This window comes from Ananas comosus, linkage group 1 (assembly GCF_001540865.1).
Source record: "Ananas comosus cultivar F153 linkage group 1, ASM154086v1, whole genome shotgun sequence".
Lineage (NCBI taxonomy): Eukaryota > Viridiplantae > Streptophyta > Magnoliopsida > Poales > Bromeliaceae > Ananas > Ananas comosus.
In genome coordinates this window covers 11,506,179-11,530,192 of record NC_033621.1, presented here as the reverse complement: position 1 = coordinate 11,530,192, position 24,014 = coordinate 11,506,179, and the positions used below count along the sequence as shown (strand labels likewise).

Sequence of the window (24,014 nt, the reverse complement as noted above, 5' to 3'; positions counted from 1 at the left end):
TCCATTCTTAAGAATGCCCATTTGATCTATATATGCCAAAGCTCTAGTGCTTCAACTTAACAACCAGCTTATTTTATATGAGCCAACCAAGCCACACCACCCAACACACAGGCCTCAGCTCTGAGTCTCTCACTCTTTTCTATAATGGTTTCCAAGTGACCCTTTGACCATTAATGGACACTACTACTAGTTTAATAGCTCTCCAAGAAAAAGAAAACACAAGCAAGGGAAATGCTTTGGGTTCCCAACATCTTCCCCTTCTAAAGTAATCTTGTGCATTGGCAAAATATATTGCATCATTTGGACTGTGTGCATAAATGGTCTACAACTAACATGTATTAATATATGAGCAATATAGCTGACTCTCTCTAGTGCAAGTGGCAAAAAATTTAATAATTGGCATTCGAGATTCCAAATTTGAAATCTAGTTGCTCAATCTTTTCAACTAAATTTATTTTTAATAAAAAATGAACGAAACGAATAACAAACTATCTTTTTTCTCTAAAGATAATATTTTGGAGGATATGATGTCATGCTCGCAAAAGAAAAGCGGAATAGGGCTTGGTCTATTTGACTCTTCCGTCAAATATAGTACATTTTGATAAAATTATCATTTCAGTAGCTATATATTAGAAAAAGTACTACATGCATTAAAATCCCTCAAACGTGTGTGTCTCTTTGAGCAGAACCAAAAGCTCCGAATTTTTATTATTTTCTAATCCAGGGGCTTAAACTTGTTTCAGAAATTCTACTTGCACACCTTAAAAGGGGGGTGTATCATAGAATTCACAGAAATTCAAATAGTTTTTAAAAATAAAAAAAAAATTTGATGTGGCAAGTAGGAAATGATGGTCTTTCGATAAGGACAGTGTAAGATGCACATTGTTTAATTCGTCTCAACTTTCTTTAGCAAGATTGTGGTGAAAATAGGCACTAAGGCACATCATGCTTATGTATGCAATATGAGTGTTTGTACTACATTAATCACAAGAGGGAAGAGCATGAGATTTCTCTTTTTTTGTTTTGTATGGGGGAAAAAATTAGTACTACTGCCCCATTTCTTTCCAATATACATACACATGGCCAAAAATGGCTTGCCATTTTCTTACAGATACTTAAAAATAGTACTTTGGCCAAGATGCTTCCTCTGCATTAGTATCTTTTGATAACATTGATATAAGAGTACTTAAAAGCCAAGTTGATCTTGCACATGTGGTTGTTTTGGCACTATGTCTCTTTTGTAATTAAGGACTAAAAATTAAGAAGATACATATATATATATATATATATATATATATATATATATATATATATATATATATATGAATGTGAGGTGGCCACATTGCTTGATTTTTTTTACTTAAGAGCAGCTGAGATGCAGTCAGTTTTGTCAGTTTTGTCAGAAGGAGAGGGGTGGAGAGCAAAAGCTACAGTCAGGCTTAAGGCTTTGTTACCACACTCATTAATTGGCTTTGTCCTCACCAAGCTCATGATGCCCACTAAAACTTGACAGGCTCCTGGGGAAAAAAAAGGCTTTCTCTGTTGCATCAGATTTTTAGTGGTCATGTGACTGTGTTAAAAGAGTGTGCATTTGCTAACAATCACAATATGCTCTTCATTATAAAATTAACTAGGAAGTAGGAATTTTACCTTCTATATATCTCTGCCTCCTAAGGTAAGAAACCTCACTTTGAGAAGAGAGAACACTGCTGTCCCTGCCCTACTTAATTACTGCATTATTACAACTTTTTAATGTGAAAAAAACATAGTTTATCTAAGGAAGGTTCCTAGGTGCTTGTATGTATGTGTTGGGAACTTGGATTGGGATGTTCATTAGTACTTTTTGCTAGCCATCTAAAATAACTTTTATTTTTCTTTTGCTTTTTAACTCAGGGAAGCAACAACAAAATAAACAATTTTTTGTTATGATGAAACGATAAAATATACTTACGAACTTCAAAAGTAAAAGATGTAGTACAATTTTAATTTGAAGATTATATTTTTTTAAGAATTGCAGTTGGAGAGCGACAATGGAACTTTTATTGAAAAAGCTGATAATGTTTTTCTGGAACAACTCTACTCCAATGATATTTTTACAAGCTCCAAAAGTAAAATGATAATAATAACAAATAATAAAAACTAATTTCAATCTGAAACATCTGTGCTTGAATAGTATTTTTGAAGCTCCAGTTGTGACGACCTGACCCATTGGCAGTAAGAACTCGTTAGACCCTAAGCTACTAGTCCAAAATGTATAAGTCTAGTTATAAGTATTATAGTCTCCGGTCCTAATATTCTCAATTATAAACTTCTTTTCATTCGATGTGGGATTATTGAAGTATCACTGGTTCCTCCCATTTGAATCATGACATCCTGGCCAGGCCCCATTTTCTAGTCCAAGATCACCGAAGGATGATTCATCTCACACTTTTGACTGACAAATCGGTTCTGATATCAAATGTAATGAACCAAACCACTCGTAAATGCTTTAAACCACCGATCCAAAATACTTAAGTCTAGTTATTAATATTAGAGTTACTAATCCTTATATTTTTAATCATGATTTTTTTTTTCTATTCGATATGAAACTATTCGAGCGTCACAGTAAGATCTCCAGCTGGAGGAAGTAGGACTGAGTATATACTACAATATGAGCTTAGACTCTCAGTCTCACCCAAGAATATATTTGTTTACTGAAAACTAAGAAGCTTAAAAAAGGGTTAGCAAAGTAAATTTTGGGCCAGATGATTGACTCCACAGCCTCTTAATTAATAAGGAAAACAAAAGATACCAAAGAAGCTGCAGCTTTGTCCATTGTGCCAAGGAGAGTTCTCTTTGTCAAAGAATCCATTGCTCAAGATAACTAACCCTTTCCATAAACTGTTCCATATGATATGAAGAAGATAAACAAGGTGTAAAGTGGGGAAAAGAATACCATGCAGACTGCACCACTTTTGCCCTCTTGGTGTGACCACTTTGTGCTGGCAGCAATCCTTACTATTAATTGCAAATTTTTTTTTTCTGACAGTAGCTGCTGACAATATATGTATATATATGGCTGGAAATTAATTGGTACTGGACTTGTTAATTTATTGCCATAATCTTATTTGGATTGGGACTTTAACTCGTCCTGCATATGCAAAATGCGGATCTTTAGTTTTTACTCACCATACATTTCCAGGAGTTTCCTGCACCTAATGCATCTGTCAATCCTCAGTTCCATCATTTACTTTTAAACTGTTACTCAAATTCATAACAAAATAGTCAGGATCGAAATATAAGATGAGACGGTTGGAGGGCGCAAGGATGCGCGATATTGTTCTCTTGTCCATCAAATGGACGCAGAAGTGAGCGACTGAAAATGAATATTTTTTAAAAAGTGATGATGGAAGTCTTGTAATCAAAATCAAGAATATAATTTTCTAACAAATAATTCAATTCGTTTAAATATCTTTATGTCGTTAAACGAGAAAACATTTCACATCGGCCACTAAAATTATAAATTTTTAAACCCTTTGATCATTAGATAAATGATATAAAAAAGATTTGATATTTAGTTTCTAAATATTTCAAACGGTATAAATCATGTTTTATAGTACCGATCGTCGATTTGAAGGCTCTATTATTGAGAATAAATAAGCAGTAATGAAGCTTGTTCGCTACCGATAACATTCCTGCTTAACTCTTGTAACGACCCGACTCGCTAGCAATAATAACTCGTTAGGCCCAAACCACCGACCGGCCTAAAATGCTTAAATCCAGTTATTATTACTAGCGTATAGGCCTTATATAAACTGATCGAAATCAGTATCTCATCCAATGTAGGACTATTAGGGCGCTATAACTCTCTCTCTCTCTCTCTCTCTCTCTCTCTCTATATATATATATATATATATATATATATAACGAGACTACTATACTATCTATAGTACCAGTGCTCCAGTACTATAGTTTGGTTTTCAATGTTAGAGTGTTCAAATCAATGAACACAATATTTCATATGATATAGAGTATATGAAATTTTTAGGAATAAAATTTTTATTTTTTTATATTGTTTACTTAATAAGTAAATCATATCAAAATAAACGGTGAAAATTGAACAATCTTTACAATTTAAGAATGGAACTTTTAAATTCAAGATTAAAGATGCTGACCTTGATCTAAATAATTTAAAGTATTTGCTATCAAAATTTGAATAAATTTAGTTTTTTTTACACTGTTAAACTACAAAGTCGCCATTTTGAAAAGATTTGATTGTAAAGTAAATTATGTCCGAAAAATATAAAATTTTATTCCTAAAAGTTTTAAATATTGTAAATCAATTCTAATATTATGAATCATTGATTTGGACATCATAAGATTGAAAATGATAATACCGGAGCTCTGTTACAATAGATAGTACAATAACCTAGTTCTACACACACACACACACACACACACACACACACANTAACTCGATTATATATATATATATATATATATATATATTTTGAAGTATGTGCATAATCTAATATTAAGATTTTACAAAGCATCCCTTTTCACTTTGAATTTTTTTTTTTTTTTTTCTGGGGTTTAGGAATGTGCTTAATTTAACACTTGTGTCAATAATAACAATACATTGCACAGCAGTAGATAATATTATTAATTTATTATTATTGCTTAAACCAAGTGAGAACTAATTAATCACACGACAGACATGCTCGAGGTTCCATGTGCTCTAACTCCAAAAATAAATTTCTAGAAGGGCAAATTGCACCACCAGTCCCTGGCCTTTCTATCCAGTTTCATTACAGTCCTCCAACTTTCACGCGCGTTCGACGTTAATAATTCTTTAAACTTCTAAAAAAAGTTAATTTCATTTTAGTCCTTAAAGAAACCGATGAATTTGTAGTATATGAATATACAGATGAATTAGGTGCATGTAGTAGTTTTTATTGCAAGTACCAACGTGAAACGTTGCCGATAGTTTAGGGACTAAATTGAAATTAACAGTACTGTTGACAATGGAATCTGATGATCAAAATACAACTTGGCTCAAAGTTCAGGAACTAGAACAAAGTGTAAATAATTAAATAAAGCAACTAGAGCTCACCTTAGATAAGCCTCTGAGGTTGAGATCCAGAACAAGCTAATTTGGTTTTGGCTTTTATTGAGAAGGTCAAAGGGTACTGGTTTCATCAGAACCTGGTGATGAATTAAATTAAAATTAGTGTTATAATTAATGGTTGATTTTTCTAAATTCATTAAAAACTTGAATGGTTGATCATTTACCTGTCCTATCTGCATCTCTAAAAGTGTGTGAGCATCTAGATTGTCAGATCTGGAAAGATAAAAAGGGGAGCTAGATGCAGTGCAGCAGAATCACACTTTTCAAAATTTCTAGGGCAATTATTCCTATATATATATATATATATATATATATATATATATATATATATATATGCACGGAGCCTTCCATAGTATAGCTTTGTACATTTGGAGATAGTGTTGTAGAAAAATTTTGTTCTTGGGGCAGTGCAGTGCAAAAGCATAAACTCAGATAGTTCAGTAAACGTGTTGTTACCAACTGTTCTAACAGTCAAATAAGAACTGTAAATAGAAACATAATTGAGATTAACTTTGAGAATAGTTAGTTTTCTTATAAACTGATAATTGTTTTGTTTCAATTAATAAGAGATAAGTTTATATCTTTGGTACTTTGTTAAACAAAATAAAGCTTTGGTTGCTCGTAAGTGACCGAAATGAAAAAAGTGCTTTTAAAAAACTGTTTTTCTGATTTTGATTGTTTACTCGGTTACAAAGTAGAAAATAAAAGAATTACACTTTCGAATTTAAGTTAAAAAAATAAATTCGAATAATGAAGTTAAAGCCAAGCATTTTCTTTTTTCATTGGCTCTTCATTCTCAGTGGCTTTAAATTTTTTAATTCGAATAAAATAACATGAGATTTATAATTATACCTCACTTTGTCATCCCACTATTACCATGTAAATTTTATATTTCTTCTTTTTTTTAGAGATATGTAGCATGTTATCCGCTTCGTTTATTTCATTAAGAAATAAACTTAGCTGGAAATGTGAATCAACTAGCAATCGAACTTGGGCCCCGGGTACCAACCACTAAGTTCTTTGCTACTTGCTTTAGGGACAGTCAGTGTAAATTTTATATTTCACTTTTACAAACCATACATTCGGTCAACTAAACAAGTCATGATTTTGACGAAATCCTTCTCTTTAACCCGAACAACCAAATTAAAGGGGGGAGAGACAAAGACGTTTTCGACCGTAAATGCAAATTGTTTGGGTTATTATAACTTTATCTTTATCTTCGGTCGAAATTTAAAATTTTTAAAATACTGTAATTAACTTTTGCTCGCTTTAGATTTAAGTCAATTACAAAAAAAAAAAATATTAATAATAGAAAGTTTTAGTTTCATATCTATATAAATAAATAACAGAATAAAAAATTTTTTTATGGAAATTCTAGTGCACTCATTACTCTACTTCGAATAGAATCTAATAATTGTACAGAAATTTTCTGTACGAAGTTTTGAACTTCTCACTGGCCTGCAGTCGAAAGAAAGATGGAGAAGCTAACTGCAGGTTGAAGAAAGATGGTTGAGCTGTCGAAATCGGCGCAGACTTCGAAATGCATGGACAGAAGTCGGCATCCAGTAGACCATAGGGTCCTCGCTTTTCCCAATGCTTCCTCTACATAGAGAGAGAGAGAGAGAGAGAGAGAGAGAGAGTACTATTTTTTTTTTGGGTTTTGGACCTTTTTGGGCTTTTGGGAAGAAGAGCTGTTGATGAGAGAGAAAAGTTGAAGGAGAGAGAGAGAGAGAAAGAGAGAGAGAGAGAGATGCGCCACAATTGAACTTTTCAAGAGCACTAAGGACATCTGAGTTTTAAATTTTAAGATAAATTTTAGGCTAATTTGCATAAAAAAATTACTAGTTTTGAGTTTGTTTTTAAAAGTGGATCATATTTTTCAATTTTTCAGATTAGGATCAGATTTTTTAAAAATTGATAAAAATATTCTTATTTCTCTCTCTCTCTCTCTTTTTTTCTCTCATTTTTTTTTTTATTCTCTNGGTTACACGCTCCCAGTCTGCCGGGGCGGATGATGCGGCACACCCCGAGGAGGTCGAGACCTCCGCTACTTCCGGATCTAGTGAGGTCCGTGACTTAAGGACCCAACTTGCGGTCCTCACTGATCTGTTGGCGCAGCAGACGGTAGCGGCGCAGCGACAGGCTGAGGTGGCTCAGCGGTAGGAGGCGCGGATGAAGCATCTTGAGGATCTCCTACTTCAGCAGGCGGCAGCTTCGAGGGAGGCCCAGGTTCCCACACCGCCAGCACCCGTGGTGGACGTCGCACCGAGGGCGCAGTCCCCCGCGCCTAGTTCTTCAAGCGTGGCACCGGCGACCACACCTCGGGAGGAGGTGGTTGCGGCACCCCCAGTTCAGGACCGGCCACGGGGGCAGCTTTCCCCATGAGGGCCGAGGGAGCCGAGCGGGATCGGCTCATGGATCGCCTTAGTGAGTTCAGGAGGTGCAGCCCGAGGACGTTTGATGGCGAGAACGTCGACCACTGAATTGTTGAAAAGTGGTTGATGCACATGGAGAAGCTTTTTCGAGATACCTTTGTGGAGGAGCGGGACAGAGTTTGGCTCGCCACTCACTTTCTGGACGGCGAGGCCTATCGTTGGTGGTTGGATATCCAAGACAACCCCAGCACCGACTTGACAGCGATCACATGGACGCGATTCAAGGAGCTTCTTCTAGCGCACTACTTTCCGACCAGCGTCAAGAGGAAGATGGAGTAGGATCTGCGCAGCTTGCGACAGGACGAGCGGACGGTGGCCGAGTACGAGAGGGAGTTCTCCCAGCTACTTCACTATGTACCGTTTGTTGTGAGGGATGATGAGGACAAGGCCCGTATTTTTTAGCGCGGATTACGGCCTTCTATCTTTCGGTTGGTACAGTCCTCCAACCTTCAGACCTACCGGGAGGTTGTGGATCGAGCATTGATAGTGGAGGCAGGAGCGGCGGATTTGCAGGAGCGTCGCGAGAGCTCAGAGAAAAGGAAAGGAAAGAGGCCCGCGGCTGAGGGTGCGAGTCAGACGCACTCACGGAGGCCGCCAAGGCACCCCAGGAGCCGGAGCCAGTCGCGAGGACGTGGCTCGTCTACTCAGCGAGGAGGACCCGATCGTCGCCAGGCTCCCCGCTGCGTGATCTGTGGCGGTCCTCATTACCCGCGGCAGTGTTCACGCAGCCGGAGCAGGTGCTTCTTGTGTGGCGAGGAGGGCCACTTCCAGTTGGACTGCCCGAGGGGTCCCTCGCCAGCGCCATCTTCGGCATCTGCACCAGTATCGCCAGGTCCCAGTCAGGTGACATCTTCTATGCATCACCAGGCAGGACGACCGCCAGTTCAGCGGCAGGCGGAGGGGTCACGACAGGCCCCGAGCGGGCGCATGTACGCGGCCCAGACTGAGGAGGCGGCGGCAGTCGAGAATGTGGTCGCAGGTATCATTTTACTTCATGATATTCGAGTTGGAGCATTGTTTGATAGCGGTGCATCGCATTCATTCAAAGACCGGTTGTTTGCCGAGTTGCATGGCATCCCACTTGTATCTTTGTTGCATCCGGGACGAGTTGTTGTACCCGATCATTCCTTAGATATTCGAAAGTTCTGGCCCAGTTGCCCTGTTCGGGTTGGAGATTGGATTATGCCCGTGTACTTGCTAGCTTTGCATAAACTCGGAGAATTTGATGTTGTGTTGGCCATGGATTGGTTGATCAAGTACTTTGCCACCATTGATTGCAAGAACCGAACGGTGACGTATAGAGAGCCGGGGCAGGCGGAGGTTGTGTATCGAGAATGCCAGAGTTCGCTTTTTGCGATGACGATTAGCTCTTCTCGAGCTCGGCAGTTGATTAGTAGAGGCTGCGTAGCCTACTTGGCTACTATTGTGTTGCGGGGTGAGGATGATGCCCCTAGGATTGAGGATATCCCCGTGGTGCGGGAATTTGGAGATGTGTTCCCAGCGGAGCTTCCAGGCATGCCACCTGACAGGGAGATTGAGTTTGTGGTAGATCTCGTTCCCGGGACTACTCCAATCTCAAAGGCACCCTATAGGATGGCCCCAGCGGAATTGAAAGAGCTGAAGGCACAGTTGCAAGATCTTCTGGATAAGGGTTTCGTGAGACCGAGTGTGTCATCTTGGGGAGCACCGGTCCTATTTGTGAAGAAAAAGGATGGATCACTTCGCTTATGCGTGGACTATCGTGAACTTAATAAAGTCACGATCAAGAATAAGTATCCATTATCGAGGATTGATGATTTATTTGATCAGCTCCAGGGATCTTGTGTATATTCTAAGATTGACTTGCAATCGGGATATCACCAGTTGAAGATCAAACCTGAGGATGTGTCGAAAATGGCTTTTAGAACACGGTATGGACATTATGAGTTTACCGTTATGCCGTTTGGGCTTACTAATGCCTCGGCAGCTTTTATGGATTTAATGAACCGTGTTTTCAAGCCTTATTTAGACAGGTTTGTCGTGGTGTTCATCGACGATATTTTGGTCTATTCCCGAAGTGATGCGGATCACGAGGAACACTTGACACTTGTACTTCAAGTGCTTCGGAAAAAAAAGCTCTATGCCAAGTTGAAAAAGTGTGAGTTTTAGCTTAGAGAGGTGGCGTTTTTAGGCCATTTGATTTCAGGATCAGGGATAGCTGTGGATCCAAGAAAAATTGAAGCTATCAAGGATTGACCGAGGCCGACGAGTGTGACCGAGATACGGAGCTTCATTGGTTTGGCCAGCTACTACCGACGGTTCGTTGAGGGATTTGCAAAGTTATCTACTCCCCTCACGAGGCTCATGCATAAAGGAACTAAGTTCATTTGGAATGATGCGTGTGAAAGGAGCTTTCAAGAGTTGAAGCAGAGGTTGACGACCGCCCCGATCCTTACCTTGCCGACTGCTGGAGCAGGGTATGTGATTTATAGTGATGCTTTCTTTAATAGATTGGGCTGTGTTTTGATGCAGGACGGGAAAGTGATCGCGTATGCTTCTCGCCAATTGAAGGAATATAAAAGAAACTATCCTACCCACGACTTGGAGTTGGCGGTCGTGGTTTTTGCTGTAAAGTTATGGCGCCATTATTTATACGGCGAGCGGTGCGAAGTATATACAGATCACAAGAGCTTAAAGTATCTATTCACTCAAAAGGAGTTGAACTTAAGGCAGCGCAGATGGTTGGAGCTGCTCAAGGATTATGACTTGACTGTTTTTTACCACCCAGGCAAGGCTAACGTGGTGGCGGATGCGCTAAGTCGAAAATCGATGGAAAACTTAGCGATGCTTATGGTTACTCAACCGCCGCTGATCGAGCAGATGAAGCGGTTTGAGTTGGAGGTAGTGGCTCCTGATATACCTTTGAGGTTGATGACTTTGGTGGTGCAACCTACACTTTTGGAAAGGATTAAAGAAAAGCAAGCTTCCGACTCGGAGTTGCAAAGGATTCGAGCTANGCCCTCTTGGATGCCCTGCCCCACCTCGCCTCCGCCGAATGCGCTCTCGCCCGCGCCTGCTCTCACCTCACCCTTCTCGCCTCCGACCCGGCCTTTTTTTTTTTTTTTTTTTTATCTCCGACCCTCCTCCATTGTCCCTGCGGCCCTCCACGATGTAACGAGGGTGGCACTGCGTCCTCTTCCACGACGCAACGAGGGTGGCACCGCGTCCTCTTCCTCCGCCTTCACCCTTTACCTCCACTGTAGCAGATTTTTCACTCGCCAAACCCACTTCTAGGAACCCACGTCCTCACCATCGCCGTTGGCGACGAAGAGAAAGTGCTTCTCCGCACCGAAAAGCTTGCCGGTGAGGGAGGGGAAGAGTTTATTTGATTTGAATATTTTTAATTAAATAATATCGAAAATTTGTAAAATTTATTTTTCATATATTACAATGTTTTTGATCAAGTATGACAAAAACAATCGTTGATTCGAAAGTCCTATTATCAAAAATAATTTGGAATAATGGTGGTATTCATGCTTCCAAACAACACCCTATCTGGATTCCACATAGTAGGATATAATTTCCATGTTTTCGTCTGAAATTTGAAACTTGCTCTTCTTTGTCAGAATTTGTTGATGGCTTAATGTTGAAAAGCAATCTGCCTCAACATAAAGCTCATTTGTACAATTTTTTTTTGTTTTTGTTTTAAAAAAGTAGAGAATGCAAAGGGGGCCTCATCAAAAGCCAAGTTGTGGTGGAATAACAGGTTTTGAAAATATAGAAGGATCATATTCAAAACAGACATAAGATTCTGCAAGTCATTTTCAGCTCACCCCTAACTTGGCCAGGAATTAACATGAGCACACATTTTGGACAGAGTTGCAAAGTTAATTGACTCGATTAATGGAACAGTTCATTAATGTACTCTAACCGGTCCAATAATCCTCCGAGATACTTTATTTCAGCTTTGAAACTCATGGGAAAAAAAAAGGATACAAAATGATCATCAAACTTCAAAATTTATAAGATTTCAACCTGTACTTGAACCATAGAAGCACACATATATAGGTATGAAACTCCGATAAAAGCAGCAGCAGCAAATACAATTCGACAGTGTAGTAGTAGTGTTTTTATTAGCATAATTATCATACTGTTAGCTCCGAGTCGTCCGGTAAACAAATATCGCCTTGCCATATCGTCAGATTCATTCATGGCGCCCAAAAATTTCCAGATAAAATCCTCCAGAAACCCCAGAAGATTCACACCGCCGAAAATTTACTGAATAGGCTTTACAGAACCCTATGAACATTCGCTGGAGGTTTCTCATATACAAAAAAGAAAGAAATAAAATACTCTTATATTTCCTATTCCTGGTATTTGACCAGGCTTTAAAGAAAAAAAAGGAAAAAGGAAAAAGAAAAAACTGAAAAAGGTAGCAGAGGTTTTAAATGGAGGTTTAATTGATTCCTCGGTAGCTGCGGCAGCTGCTCAAGTCAAAGCTGTACAATTGCCAAGTGATTCTGATGTTCAATGTGATGCGGATCCACCGCCTTGTTAAGGCGGCATGTTGAGGTCGAAGGTGGGGCCTGTGCGGGCATCTATCTTGTCTCGTTTGCGAGATGAGGATGATGAAGATGATGAATATCCGCCATTATTCGAACTCGATGATCCCTGCAGCTGAGCCTCAGAACGCTTCCCCAGCACAGTTTTTTCAGCTGCGATACACAAATACATATATTCAATAATATTGAAATATAGCATACTCGTGAAATAACTGGAGTTAACTCATCCTAATCTTGCCACACATCACAAATCTTGAGAGTGAATCAGAGTTCCAATCAAACTGGATAATTCTAGAATAATCCAGCAACAACAATGTCATTCCCTAATCTCAAATTAAGCATAAAATTAAATTTGTTCTCACTCTGAATACCAGGATAACTCGGTGACTTTCATTCAAGATAACAAGCAAGGGTAGGATTGCAGGAAGAAAGATATCAGGAAAGCTTTTTTGAGTTAAGTGATTAACACTAAAAGAAATCCTACCTAAATTAATATCTCGAGTAGATTGTAATTTAATTATTAATTAGTCGATAGTGCAATGAGATACGGGTAGCAGTCATACCGACTCCGTTTGCAGTCGATTCTGATGTAGGGCATCTGTCTTCTTGGCAGGTTCTCGTACTCCTTGAGCTTTGACACGAATCCCAACAAATGGAGACTTCTGACGGCTTTTCGAGCCCCTTTGATTTGTATGGAGCTATATTATGAGTCGTGCGAAGAGGATACAGCAAATCATTCTCTATGCATTGATACCTGTGCAGGGAGAATCATCCCATCATTAGGAAGATTCAGCTTACAGGAATTATGAAAAGAAAATAGAAACCAGTAACTAGTAGTTAATTTGGCGGACTTACATCTGCTTACAGAGCCTATCAACAACATTGGATAGATTAATAACACGACTCATTGTGTCCATCACCAGATCGTCAGAAAAATCTTGAAAATCTTTCTCTAAATAACTAGATAGCCTCTCGACATTGGCTTCCAACTGCTGTTGCTGATCCTCAAAAAGGTTTTGCTTCATTTCCCTCTCCTGAGGTGTCATCTCGTCCTTGAATAGCTCATCTCCAAACATATAAAAAGCAAATGGATAGGAATATGCAAGGACCCGTCTCGACCAGAATAGCCTATTCAGCCCATTCGTGACCCAAGAGTAATCTTTGATTTTAGATTCCTTGTTCTCGGAAATGGATATCTTTCCCTGGATGGTTTCCTTGAGATTAGTTTCCTGTTTAAGAGAATCTATGTGCGCTTTGTATCGATTGTGATAGTGCATGTAGCGGTAAAGGTTCCGCCGTGCTTGCTCGGTTCGCTTTTCTTGGTCCTCTTTGAATCGCCCACAGCTGTGGCCAGAAATACTTGACCATGTATGGTCTCGTCCTGTGGCACCACCACATAACCAACTGCACCAAAACCATCATCATGTTCCAAAAGTGAAGGTTTATGCATATATATAAACATAATTAATATCCTCTCCACAATTTCTAGACAACGGAATAATCTATACCGTAATGACCCAGCCCACTAGTATTGACAGCCTGTTGGGTCCAAACCACTAGTCCAAAATGCTGATCCCAAGTTATGGTACTGATGTGCTACCTAGATGTAGGACTATCACTCTCCCACACTATCCAATGTGGGATGTCATATTTGTAGTTAGAGGGGCCTTATAATATTTGAACAGTGCCTGCACTGGAATTTAAGTGGTTTCAATGCCTCTTTGACTTGGTTTCTTTGCCCTACTACACGATACTACTGGCAGACTCATTCTGGCTACGTATCTCGAAATTAAAGACATGCAATGATATGCGTATGATATCAATAGTAAATTTTGAATCTCAGACTCCACACACATTTTCAGGATAGGCCTGCAAATATATGCATCAGTAATTTTCGTTCCAAATTTCCTTCCCATGACTCGTTGAAATCTTAAATCTTCCAAACCTCTTTGAAATTTCTTTCCCACTAAAGCCCGTTCAAGAATCAAATAACATACTAAGTTGTCTTGCGTGCAACCCCTGCATCCCTTGAATCAACTACAACTACATCTAAGAGTTATTGCAGTCTTCCTCGTGTGCATGTCTTTCCTTATGACTCTTTTCTTATTCATGATAGTGGTCTTAGAAATAAGACAACAAATGCATAGTAAACATTTTCTTATTGCACACAAGAAATGACATTTGAACCAGCATTAGTTGGGGAGTTAAAAGTGTTCGATTTGTTCAGTATATACTGTAATGTTCATGAAAAACCTCACTTCAATTGGTTCCTAAGCATCACTGAACAAGCATTAGTTGGGAAGTTAAAGAGTGTTCAATATGTTCAGTGTAGACTCTAACGTTCACGAAAAACCTTACTTCAATTGGTTCCCAAGCATCATTGAACAATCATATATTGGGAAGCTAAAGTATTCAATTTGTTTAGTCCATGGAAAACCTCACTATCAATTGGATACTAAGCACTTCATCTTCTATATTAGCAAATAAGACCAATCAAACAAACTTTGGATAAAGAAGTACATGATGCAACAACAACCTCCAAAATGTCTATCGCCTAAAACATGTATATCCCAAGTTATTAACCATTATAATGCTGAAAGAAATTGAACATTAATTGACAAAATCAGAATGGAAACTAGGACCATCCAAAGCAGGAAATCATACAATCAATTAATTATTCAACAAAGAACAAACACACAGTTATGAAAACAGAGACATCAAGCTGATCTTTTAAGCATATAACTAGAAAAACTAGATATTGCAAATACTAATTGTAATGCATATAGTACCAGAATGCTTGTCCACAAAGACATGCGACTAAGTTGCAGCCACCATTCTTCTCAACAGGCTTGTGACACTTGGGGCAGTGCTTGGTGTTTACTGTGATCCAATTGACAGTCTCCGATTCATCCTGACATTTCTTGATCCAGAGTTCCCACATCAAGCACGAACAAGGTGAATGTGCTTCTGATAAGCAGCTGAAACAAAACTGAATTCCGCAGGCACATGCCACCTCACAACAAATATCGCCTTTCACACGTATTGCATTCCCACAATGTGGCACGCTTGGACACCATTTAACCTTATTATTGTCTTCAATATAAGATTCCAGTAGAAACCTGTCAAAACGATCGGCAATCTCTGGATGCCTTGCACTGACCAAGTACCTAACAATTGCCTCATCACAAACAGCATTACACTTAGGTGCCATGCATGTAATTCTACGGCTTTGCCCATCGTTTATCTTGATGATGAAATGTTCAGTCCAACCTGCAGAAAGTGATGCATTACTGAATTAGTAACTAATCAGATATAACCAGAAAACACCAAAATAAATAAATAAAATCAGAAAGTGTAAGTTTAGCAAAACAAAAAAAATTACAGTTTGTATGAAAGCCTTGAGAAAGGTTTACAACTAGAAACACCTGTGAGAAATAAAATGGCTGGTTAATCATACATCAGAACAACGGAAAATATGAAACTTGAATGACCAACCAAGGTCAAGATAAATTACAATAAGGTAGAATACAAACAAAAGTTACAAAATAAAATGCAGCCTGAGTTATAGGCACAAATATTAATGTTTCCAGAATGTTGCAGAATCCAAACATCAATTCTCTAGCGACCATCCTTCTGAAGAATAAGGTTCACGAATTCAGAAGAAGGTTCACGAGTTTGCATATGCAGTAGCATATTCAGGCAGCTGATTTTCTGGGTTGCATAGATTGCATCCGCTAGTGATCTACGTCCGCATGACCAGTACAAGGCCAAGTCATGCATTTGCCAAGTAGTACAAGAAAATGCAAGTTGAACACAAAATAGAGATGGATAGCTGCTTAAAACACTTGACATGAACATTTTAGCCTAATTAGGATAATTTAATTATATTAACTTGCTGGAACTATCGCAAGGAACTTTGTTCAATTATAATTACCTAAATAAATATACGTAGGTTTTAAAAGCCATCTAAGTTTTTCATATTAGTTCCTTTGTATGTTTCTGCTTAACCAACTATAGGATCTTACATTTTTGCCGCACTTACAACACTGCAATGGGACATATGCACCTTCATTTTTAAGAAGTTATCCATCTCCATTATTTGTTTAATCGTTCCACCTATTGTTTGTAACAATGACAAACTATAGTAACACCGGAAACGAGCAAACCACAGGATTCCCATTAATTGGAGGAAAGTGAAATTAGGCATTAGGTCGACAGTAAGAGCATTCCATAACTGATTATTTAACAGGCAAACACGAATCAAACTAGGTTCACAGCTAAATGCTAAGTAATGAGCATATAATGCGGAATTAATTGATATCCAGAGAGAGAGAGAGAATTTCTTGCAGCAGGTCTCGGAAAAGTTTGATTTTTAACAGCGAAAAGGGCTTACATTCATTGCAAAAGCAATGGCCACAGTCCATCTCACTGACCCTACTAGGAGGAACCTCATCGAAGCATACATTACAAGTGATGGGGCATGGCGAACTTGACAAGACGCGACCTTTATTCTCGATAGCGGACACTCCGGCCTCCAAGAACAACCTCTCTCTCCCCTTCACTTCCAGCAACTCAAAAATCCGTTCCACGTCCCACCGGTAATGGATCAACAGCGTCCGAGCATGCTGCTCTCGAAGAGCAAGCAACTCCATCACCTTCCTCAGATCCTCCCTCTACAGGAAACCCAAAGGAACACCAAAATTTACCAAATTTAAACCTAATGACACACACCAAACACACCAATTCGTACAATAAAGTGCTGCATTAAGTTACCTGCGCGGCCAAAAGGGACTCTTTGGTGATAACCTGCGATCAAAATTAGGGCAAAATCAGGTCCCGGGCAAAAGGGATCAAATTAAACTCGAAAACTTAGGGCGAAAACAAGATCGGCGAACGGGAAATCGAGGGGCGGGGACGAACACGGACCGATGACACGGACCAGTGGCACTCCTCCTCGCCCCCGTCCGCGAGGACGTCGAGCACCGTCTCCTCCGCCGCGTCGTCATTATCGCTAAAGTAGTACTCCGCCTCCTCCGCCGTCTCCGATTCCTCCTCCTCCGCCGCGGCATCTTCCTCTTCCTCTTCCTCTTCCTCTTCCTCCTCCGCCGCCGCCGNATACATCCGGGAGGCACCAAGATGTCCAAGGATTTGAAATTACTTTATTGGTGGCCCGGGATGAAAAAGGATGTTGGTGAGTTTGTTGCTAGATGTCTAACTTGCCAACAGGTGAAGGCTGAGCACCGAGTTCCTGCGGGAAAGTTGCAGAGCCTACCGATTCCAGTGTGGAAGTGAGAGAAGATCACCATGGACTTTGTGATGGGATTGTCCCGCTCACAGGCCGGGCATAATGCTATTTGGGTGATCGTGGATAGATTGACGAAATCGGCAAATTTCATACCTATCCACACTACTTGGACTGGTGAGAGACTCGCACAGGTTTATTTGGATGAGATTGTGCGATTGTATGGGGTACCTACTTCTGTAGTGTCAGATCGAGATCCCCGTTTTGTATCCCACTTTTGAAGGAGCTTACAGGATACTCTGGGTACACGCTTGGACTTTAGCACTGCTTTCCATCCCCAAAGTGATGGGTAGTCGGAGCGTACTATACAGACTGTCGAGGACATGCTTTGAGCTTGCGTGATTGACTTTCAGGGAGGATGGTTGCAGCATCTACCGATGACAGAGATTGCTTATAACAATAGTTATCAAGTAAGCATCAAGATGGCACCGTTCGAGGTACTCTATGGACAAAAGTGTAGATCGCCACTTCATTGGAGTGAAGTTGGCGAGAGATTGGCTTTAGGCCCAGATGTGCTCCAGGAAGCAGAAGACAAGGTTCGCATTGCTCGGGAGCGACTGTTGATTGCCCAGAGTAGGCAGAGGAGTTATACTGATCGGCGTCGACGAGACTTGGAGTTTCAGGTTGGGGACCACGTGTTCTTGAAAGTCTCGCCGACTTGAGGGATTAGAAGGTTTGAAATCTGGGATAAGTTGAGCCTCCGATACATTGGACCGTATGAGGTTTTGGAGCGTGTAGGCCCGGTAGCGTATAGACTTGCTCTACCGCCGAACCTATCGGGTGTACACAACATTTTCCATATATCGGTTCTTCGGAAGTACACCCATGATCCGGCTCACGTGTTGGACGCTACGCCTGTGGAGCTGAGGGATGATTTGAGCTTCGAGGAGCAGCCGTTGAGGATTTTGGCTCGCGAGGTGAAAAGACTGCGGAACCAGAAAATCTCCTATGTAAAGGTGCTTTGGAGCAACCACGACGAGCATGAGGCCACTTGGGAGCTGGAGAGCGCACTGAGGGAGCGCTATCCCCATCTTTTTCAGATGGATGCTTGAGGTACTTTGCTTTTGAGTTTCGCGGACGAAACTCCTTTTTAGGAGGGGTGAATGTAACATACTGGACCTTTGCAAATTGTGAGGTTCGAGTGGTTGGTTGTGTGCTGAGCAATTCCAGACTTTCTGGTGGGTCGTTGACAGTGTTCCGACCTATGGCTCGTATCCCGAGAAGTGGGGTTTAAAGCCTAGTACAAAAATTCGAAAAAAAAATAGATTTTTGGTTAACTCTCGGATTGCTTTCTTGGAGGCTGTGTACCGGTACAGGCTGATGGCTGTACCGGTACAAGGTTAATGGTTGTACCGGTATAGCCACCGGGCTTGTACCGGTACAGTGCCGCTGAACCCCGCAACCCGAGTCTCGGGTTGGGTTTTTCGTGGGTCTTGTACCGGTACAGGGGCCCGTGTACCGGTACAAGGAGGCTGATTTCATGCTGTGTGATTCTGCAGGGGTGTTTTTGCATTGTTGCCTTCTTATATCAGCACCCACGCCCCTAGGGCCCTCCCCTGAGCTGAGAAGAGTGGAGAACTAGGTAAGGGAGCTCCCTACACCATCTCTTTGGATTTGATCTCCATTTTTGCATGGTTTTTGATGGATTTTTCCTCTCTTTTGCCCTTTGGTGCCATTTCCACCATGGATGAAGCTTGAAGCTTGGATTTGAGGCTTGGTTGAGGGAAGATCTTGGTTGATAGAGGACTTTGAACCTTGGTTGAAGCTTCTAAGAGGTTAGTAACCCCTTCTCTCTCTCTAGATTTGGTTTTTGAGAGTTTTTCTTAGATGAAATCCTAGATTGTGAACTTAGGGTTTGTTTGGGGCATTTCGAATCTAGGGCTTTTGGAGCTAGATTCTTTGGTTTAGAACCTCCTTTGAGCTTGGATTAGAAGGGTTCTAGCTCTCTTTTGGAGTTTTGGAAGAGATTTCTTCTCTTGAGGTGAGTTTTGGCCCTTTTGCTTCTAGGTTAATGATTAAGCTTTTTGCTCTTCGTTTCATTTGGGTAACACCATTTTTGATGTTCCTAGGGTGCTAGGAAGCTAGTGGATACCTCCGTTCGGCGAAACGAAGGCTTCGATTTTGGTGGGTTTGACCTAGCCTATAGTATGAGAAATTCTCATAACACGTGGTTTATGCTTCGTTCAATGTTTATTCATGCATTTCCATGTTAGATATATTTATTATGATTTTTAGAACGCTTAAAATGCCTATGTTACATGTGATGAAATTTTGGACCTCTATGTAGTGGAGAGTTGCTTCAGAGACATAGGGTTGTATTAGCGTTCTATATGAGACTTCGTTTCATGTTTCTATTGTGTAAAGGAGTCTTGATACATGCATTTAAACTTAAGTTTAATTGAGACATGAAAGATAACAAAATTGCCATATAGAGGCACCGAACTTGGTTATTATGTGACTTAGAGGGCTAATGTCATCAAGCGGCATTGAGCTCGGGAAATGGTTGAACCTAGTGAATAGGGCCATTGAGGGATTGGAAACATGTTGAACATTAAATTGTCTAAGTGTCATCAAGGGGCACTAGGCGTAGCAAATGTTGAAACTTCACATTGTGACTTAAATTAGATATTCGGGATGCTAGTGACTATACCATGTTAGAGACATGAGGATTGGATACTTGAGACTTGGACTATACTTGCTTGCCATTTGTGCTCATTCGCACATGCTTGTGAGGGTCGCTCCCTACAAGTCGGCACTCCGGAGTTAGCCTACGCGACCTATGTTCGCTCGTGCGGTATTGAGAAGCCTACCGGGTCGAGTGGGACAGACACATTCCAAGAGTAGGGATGTTGTGCTACCACAGGCATTTACGCGGTACAAGCTGGACTACCTTTGGTAGGTTCTTAATTGGAAATGGAAATCGACACGGTGTTGAGAATGAATGATCACTACTAGATAGACTTAGTAGTTGGATTACTTTGACATGCTCACGACATAGCTTTGGGACATTGGGTATACTTGCTTGTTTCATTTATTGCATTGTAGTATACTTGGTTGCTTAATAGAGCTTATTCCCTATGTATTGACATACTGCATCGAGATGCTTACTTGTCGGTTATGATTGGAGCTTAATAGTCATGCTTTTGACATACTTATCATGATAGAGTAGATGTTCTATACTTTGACATCATACTTACTTGAGACATAGTAGTATAGCATTTCATTTATACTTTCTTTCAGTAGTTCTTATACTCGCTATTTATTGCTTATTAGTATTGTCGTTACTTACCCTTCTCTTTGGGGGCCTAGTGGAGCTTGAGCTGAGGTCAGTAATTGCCCACTGGAAACTATAAATTATAGTTCTCACGCCCTCTTTTCTCGATATTTTTCAGAGCCTTCCATGCCGGGAGAGGCTAGGGACCGCGGGAAGGGAGTTGTTTCGAGCTAGCTTCCTTCGAGAACGATTTGATAGGTGGTCTACCTCTCGTTACTTTATTTTGTGAGAGGTCGAGAGTTGTACCCGTATATGTATAGAGACCACCATTTTTGTACTAAAGNCCGCCGCCGCCGCCGCCGCCGCCGCCGATGCCGACGCTTCGAGATCGCTCGACGAGGCGGGATCGTCGTCGCTCGCCATGGGAGCGATCCGAGGCGAAAGGGGATCAAGAAGGGTCGATAGGGATGGGATCGAATTGGAGAGAGGGGGGAAAAAGAAGCTTCGTAGGGTTTGATGAGGATGGCGACGGCGTAGCTCCCTTGGGTAGGGGTTCTTCTCCTTCTTTCTCTCTCTCTCTCTCTCTCTATCTCGCTCTCACCTCACTTTTTTTTTTTTCTTTTTTCTTTACCTGAACTTTTTGTTTTTATGTTTTTTAATTTAATTTATATTTATTAATATTTATATATATTTTTTTTTAATTATGAATTCCGACATGGATCGGCGTACGATTAGAAGCGATTGGCTCGGGCTAAAAGGTTAACCCAAACCCTGTAACGTACATAAGGGCGAAAAAGGACGAATACAGGAGGATATTGGACAAAATCATATTCACTTTTTTTTCTTTCTTTTGGGATGTGAAATTGAATTTGGATTTCGATATACGATAGAGTAGGGATTAAAAATTATTGATTCTGAATCCTTTTAATTGCTAGATAAATAATATTAAAAAATTAAAAAATTTATTTTTTAAATATTTTAAATACGCTAAATTAAGTTTAACAAAATCGATTGTCGATTCGAAAGCTCTATTATCGAAAACGGCTTAGAAGCATAGAGGCATTCGTACTTCTAATAATATACAAAAGGTACTCTCTCTCTCTCTCTCTCTCTCTCTCTATATATATATATATAGTCATATATATTACTATACTCTTATGAGTATAGACCCCCATATATTTATAAATTTTTAATCGTTGATTGATGAAATGTATAGTTAGGATGATGGTGGTCCCCACTTAAAATGATAGTGGTCCCCTAGGGTTGAGTGGATAGTTAGTTAAATAGTATGATATAACGGGTGAAAATGATCAATATAATAAATTTAAGGGCCGAAAGCTTACGAGTATAAAGGAGCCAATACTCTAGATGGACTAAATATATATATATATATGTGTGTGTGTGTGTAGAGCTACTATGCTATCGGAAGCATAGAAGATTGATGCTTCCAATTTTTTAACCCTTGGATAAAAAATTATATGGTTGGGATGATTGCGGTCCCCCCAGTATTGAGTAATATCCCTAGGGTTGAGGGGTCCCCACAGGGTAATAGTGTTAATTCAAAAATTAGAAATGATCAAAGGGTTGATCGAAGGGCCAAAAAATAGGAAGCACCATATATATATATATATAGTCCGGCTATTATACTATCGATAGTATCAAGCCCTTGGTACTATTGAGTTTTCTACCGTTAGATCTACCCTTTGATTATTTTCACCCGTTAGATTATACTATTAAACCAACCACCCACTCAACCTTAGGGGGACCACTATCAATTTAACCGGGAACCACTATTATCCTAACTGCACATCCTTTCATTCAACGGCCGAAAACTCAATAGTACCAAAGGCTTGGTACTATTGATAGTATAGTAGCATAATTCTATATATATATATATATATGTAATACTAATTAAAACCTATATAAAACTATTTTCCCCTACCTTATTATACTAATCCCTTAAGCTATCCTTCTTTCTCTCCTAACTTGGTCGCTAGCCGTTCACACCCCGCCAACCTCGACGCCGGCTCCTCCGCCTCCACCTCGCCTCATCTCCTCTCGACCACCACACCCACACTACCTCCAACACAAGCCACCAATTCAACAATCCCAAAAGATAAACACCAAAATTAATTAACACATTAAAACCCTTAAAATCAATTTCAAGACAACCCAGTTGAACCCTTTTCTCTCACCTCAATCCAAACCGCCCAGATGCGATCCACACCCCTTCAAAAAAAATGCATCAATACATAAAAATCCACACGAAAACCCACAAAAGAGGGAGATCAAAAGAGGGAACCCACCTGAGAAAGGAGGATCCATGGCGAGGGATCTCCACCTCCTCCTCCCCCTTCGCATTACCTCCTCTTCCTCTTCGTTCGCTCCCATCGCTCACTTGCCGCTCTCGTCGTCCCTCTCCTTCCGCGCAGCTTGCCGGTGCCGAGCGCAAGAGGGCCGCAACGACCATCCTGTCTCGCCGAGGTCGTCCGCTGCGTCCCCCAACGCCGTACAGTGCCGGGAGCAAGAGGGTGCGGTGTTGTGCGCGGAGGGAGAAATGGTGAGGTGTTGCGGCGGAGGGAGCAGCGGTGTGCGCGGTCCACAAGGCCAGTGACCTCGTGGACCGGATGAGAGGGAGGTCACGGTGGACCACCCTCTCATCATATAATAAATAAATAAATAAATATATATATATATATATATATAATATTATATATATATATTATATATACGAGTCCGACTATGGTGCTTGTAAAGTACCAAGCACTTGGTGCTTGTAAATTTTTATCATTAGATCTCTGCTTTGATCATTTTTACCCGTTAGATTATACTATTCAACCAACCACCCGCTCAACCTGGGGGGCCAATTCATCCTAAACCGCACATCCGTTAATCCAGGGCGAAAACTTACAAGCACCAAATGACTTGGTACTTTCAAAAGCATAGGTGCTGTTTTCGATCATAAGTAAACGATATCGAAAATCGCAAAATTTATTTTCTACATACTTCAAATATGCTAGATCAAGTCTAGCGGAGCCGATCGTCGATTCGAGAGTCCACCATCGAAAACAGCTCAGGAGCACGGAGAGCTATGTGCTCCTGAGAGCACACAAGACCTAATCAATATTATAATATATAGAATTATGCTCCTATACTATAATAGTACCAAGTCCTTGGTACTATGTAGTTTTTGGCCGTTGATGAAGAATGTGCGGTTAGGATGATAGTGGTCCCTAGGGTTGAGTGGGTGGTTGGTTTAATAGTATAATCTAACGGGTGGAAATGATCACAGGGTAGATCTAACGGTAGAAAATTCTATAGTCAACCAAAGGCTTGGTACCATCAATAGTATAGTAGCGGACTCTATATATATATTATAATATATATATATATATATATATAATAAATATACTAT

The 24,014-nt window shown here is 40.4% G+C and overlaps 1 protein-coding gene across 3 annotated transcripts; it reads right to left on the bottom strand.

Moving 5' to 3' along the window:
* Positions 11,623-21,219, bottom strand: LOC109715192 (probable E3 ubiquitin-protein ligase ARI2). Of its 3 annotated transcripts, none has more exons than XM_020240089.1 (8): positions 20,953-21,219; positions 17,004-17,197; positions 16,857-16,889; positions 16,477-16,756; positions 14,873-15,353; positions 12,939-13,487; positions 12,647-12,837; positions 11,623-12,236 (listed from the first exon to the last, which is right to left on the bottom strand). In XM_020240089.1, exons 1-8 carry the CDS (start codon positions 21,020-21,022, stop codon positions 12,076-12,078), a joined length of 1,959 nt encoding a protein of 652 aa, XP_020095678.1. In that variant the 5' UTR covers positions 21,023-21,219; the 3' UTR covers positions 11,623-12,075. The 3 variants fall into 3 exon arrangements, with proteins under 3 accessions (XP_020095678.1, XP_020095687.1, XP_020095693.1); XM_020240098.1 differs by having other exon boundaries at positions 17,010-17,197; XM_020240104.1 differs by having other exon boundaries at positions 20,959-21,219.

What these genes read in the sequence shown, in the direction of transcription:
- LOC109715192 (XM_020240089.1), bottom strand. Translation starts at nt 21,022, where the DNA reads ATGGCGAGCGACGACGATCCCGCCTCGTCGAGCGATCTCGAAGCGTCG. An exon ending in GGTCCGTGTCATCGGTCCGT is followed by an intron (nt 16,890 to 17,003) that starts GTTCGTCCCCGC and finishes TTTTGATCGCAG; the next exon opens with GTTATCACCAAAGAGTCCCT. An exon ending in CCATTGCTTTTGCAATGAAT is followed by an intron (nt 15,354 to 16,476) that starts GTAAGCCCTTTT and finishes CACTTTCTGCAG; the next exon opens with GTTGGACTGAACATTTCATC.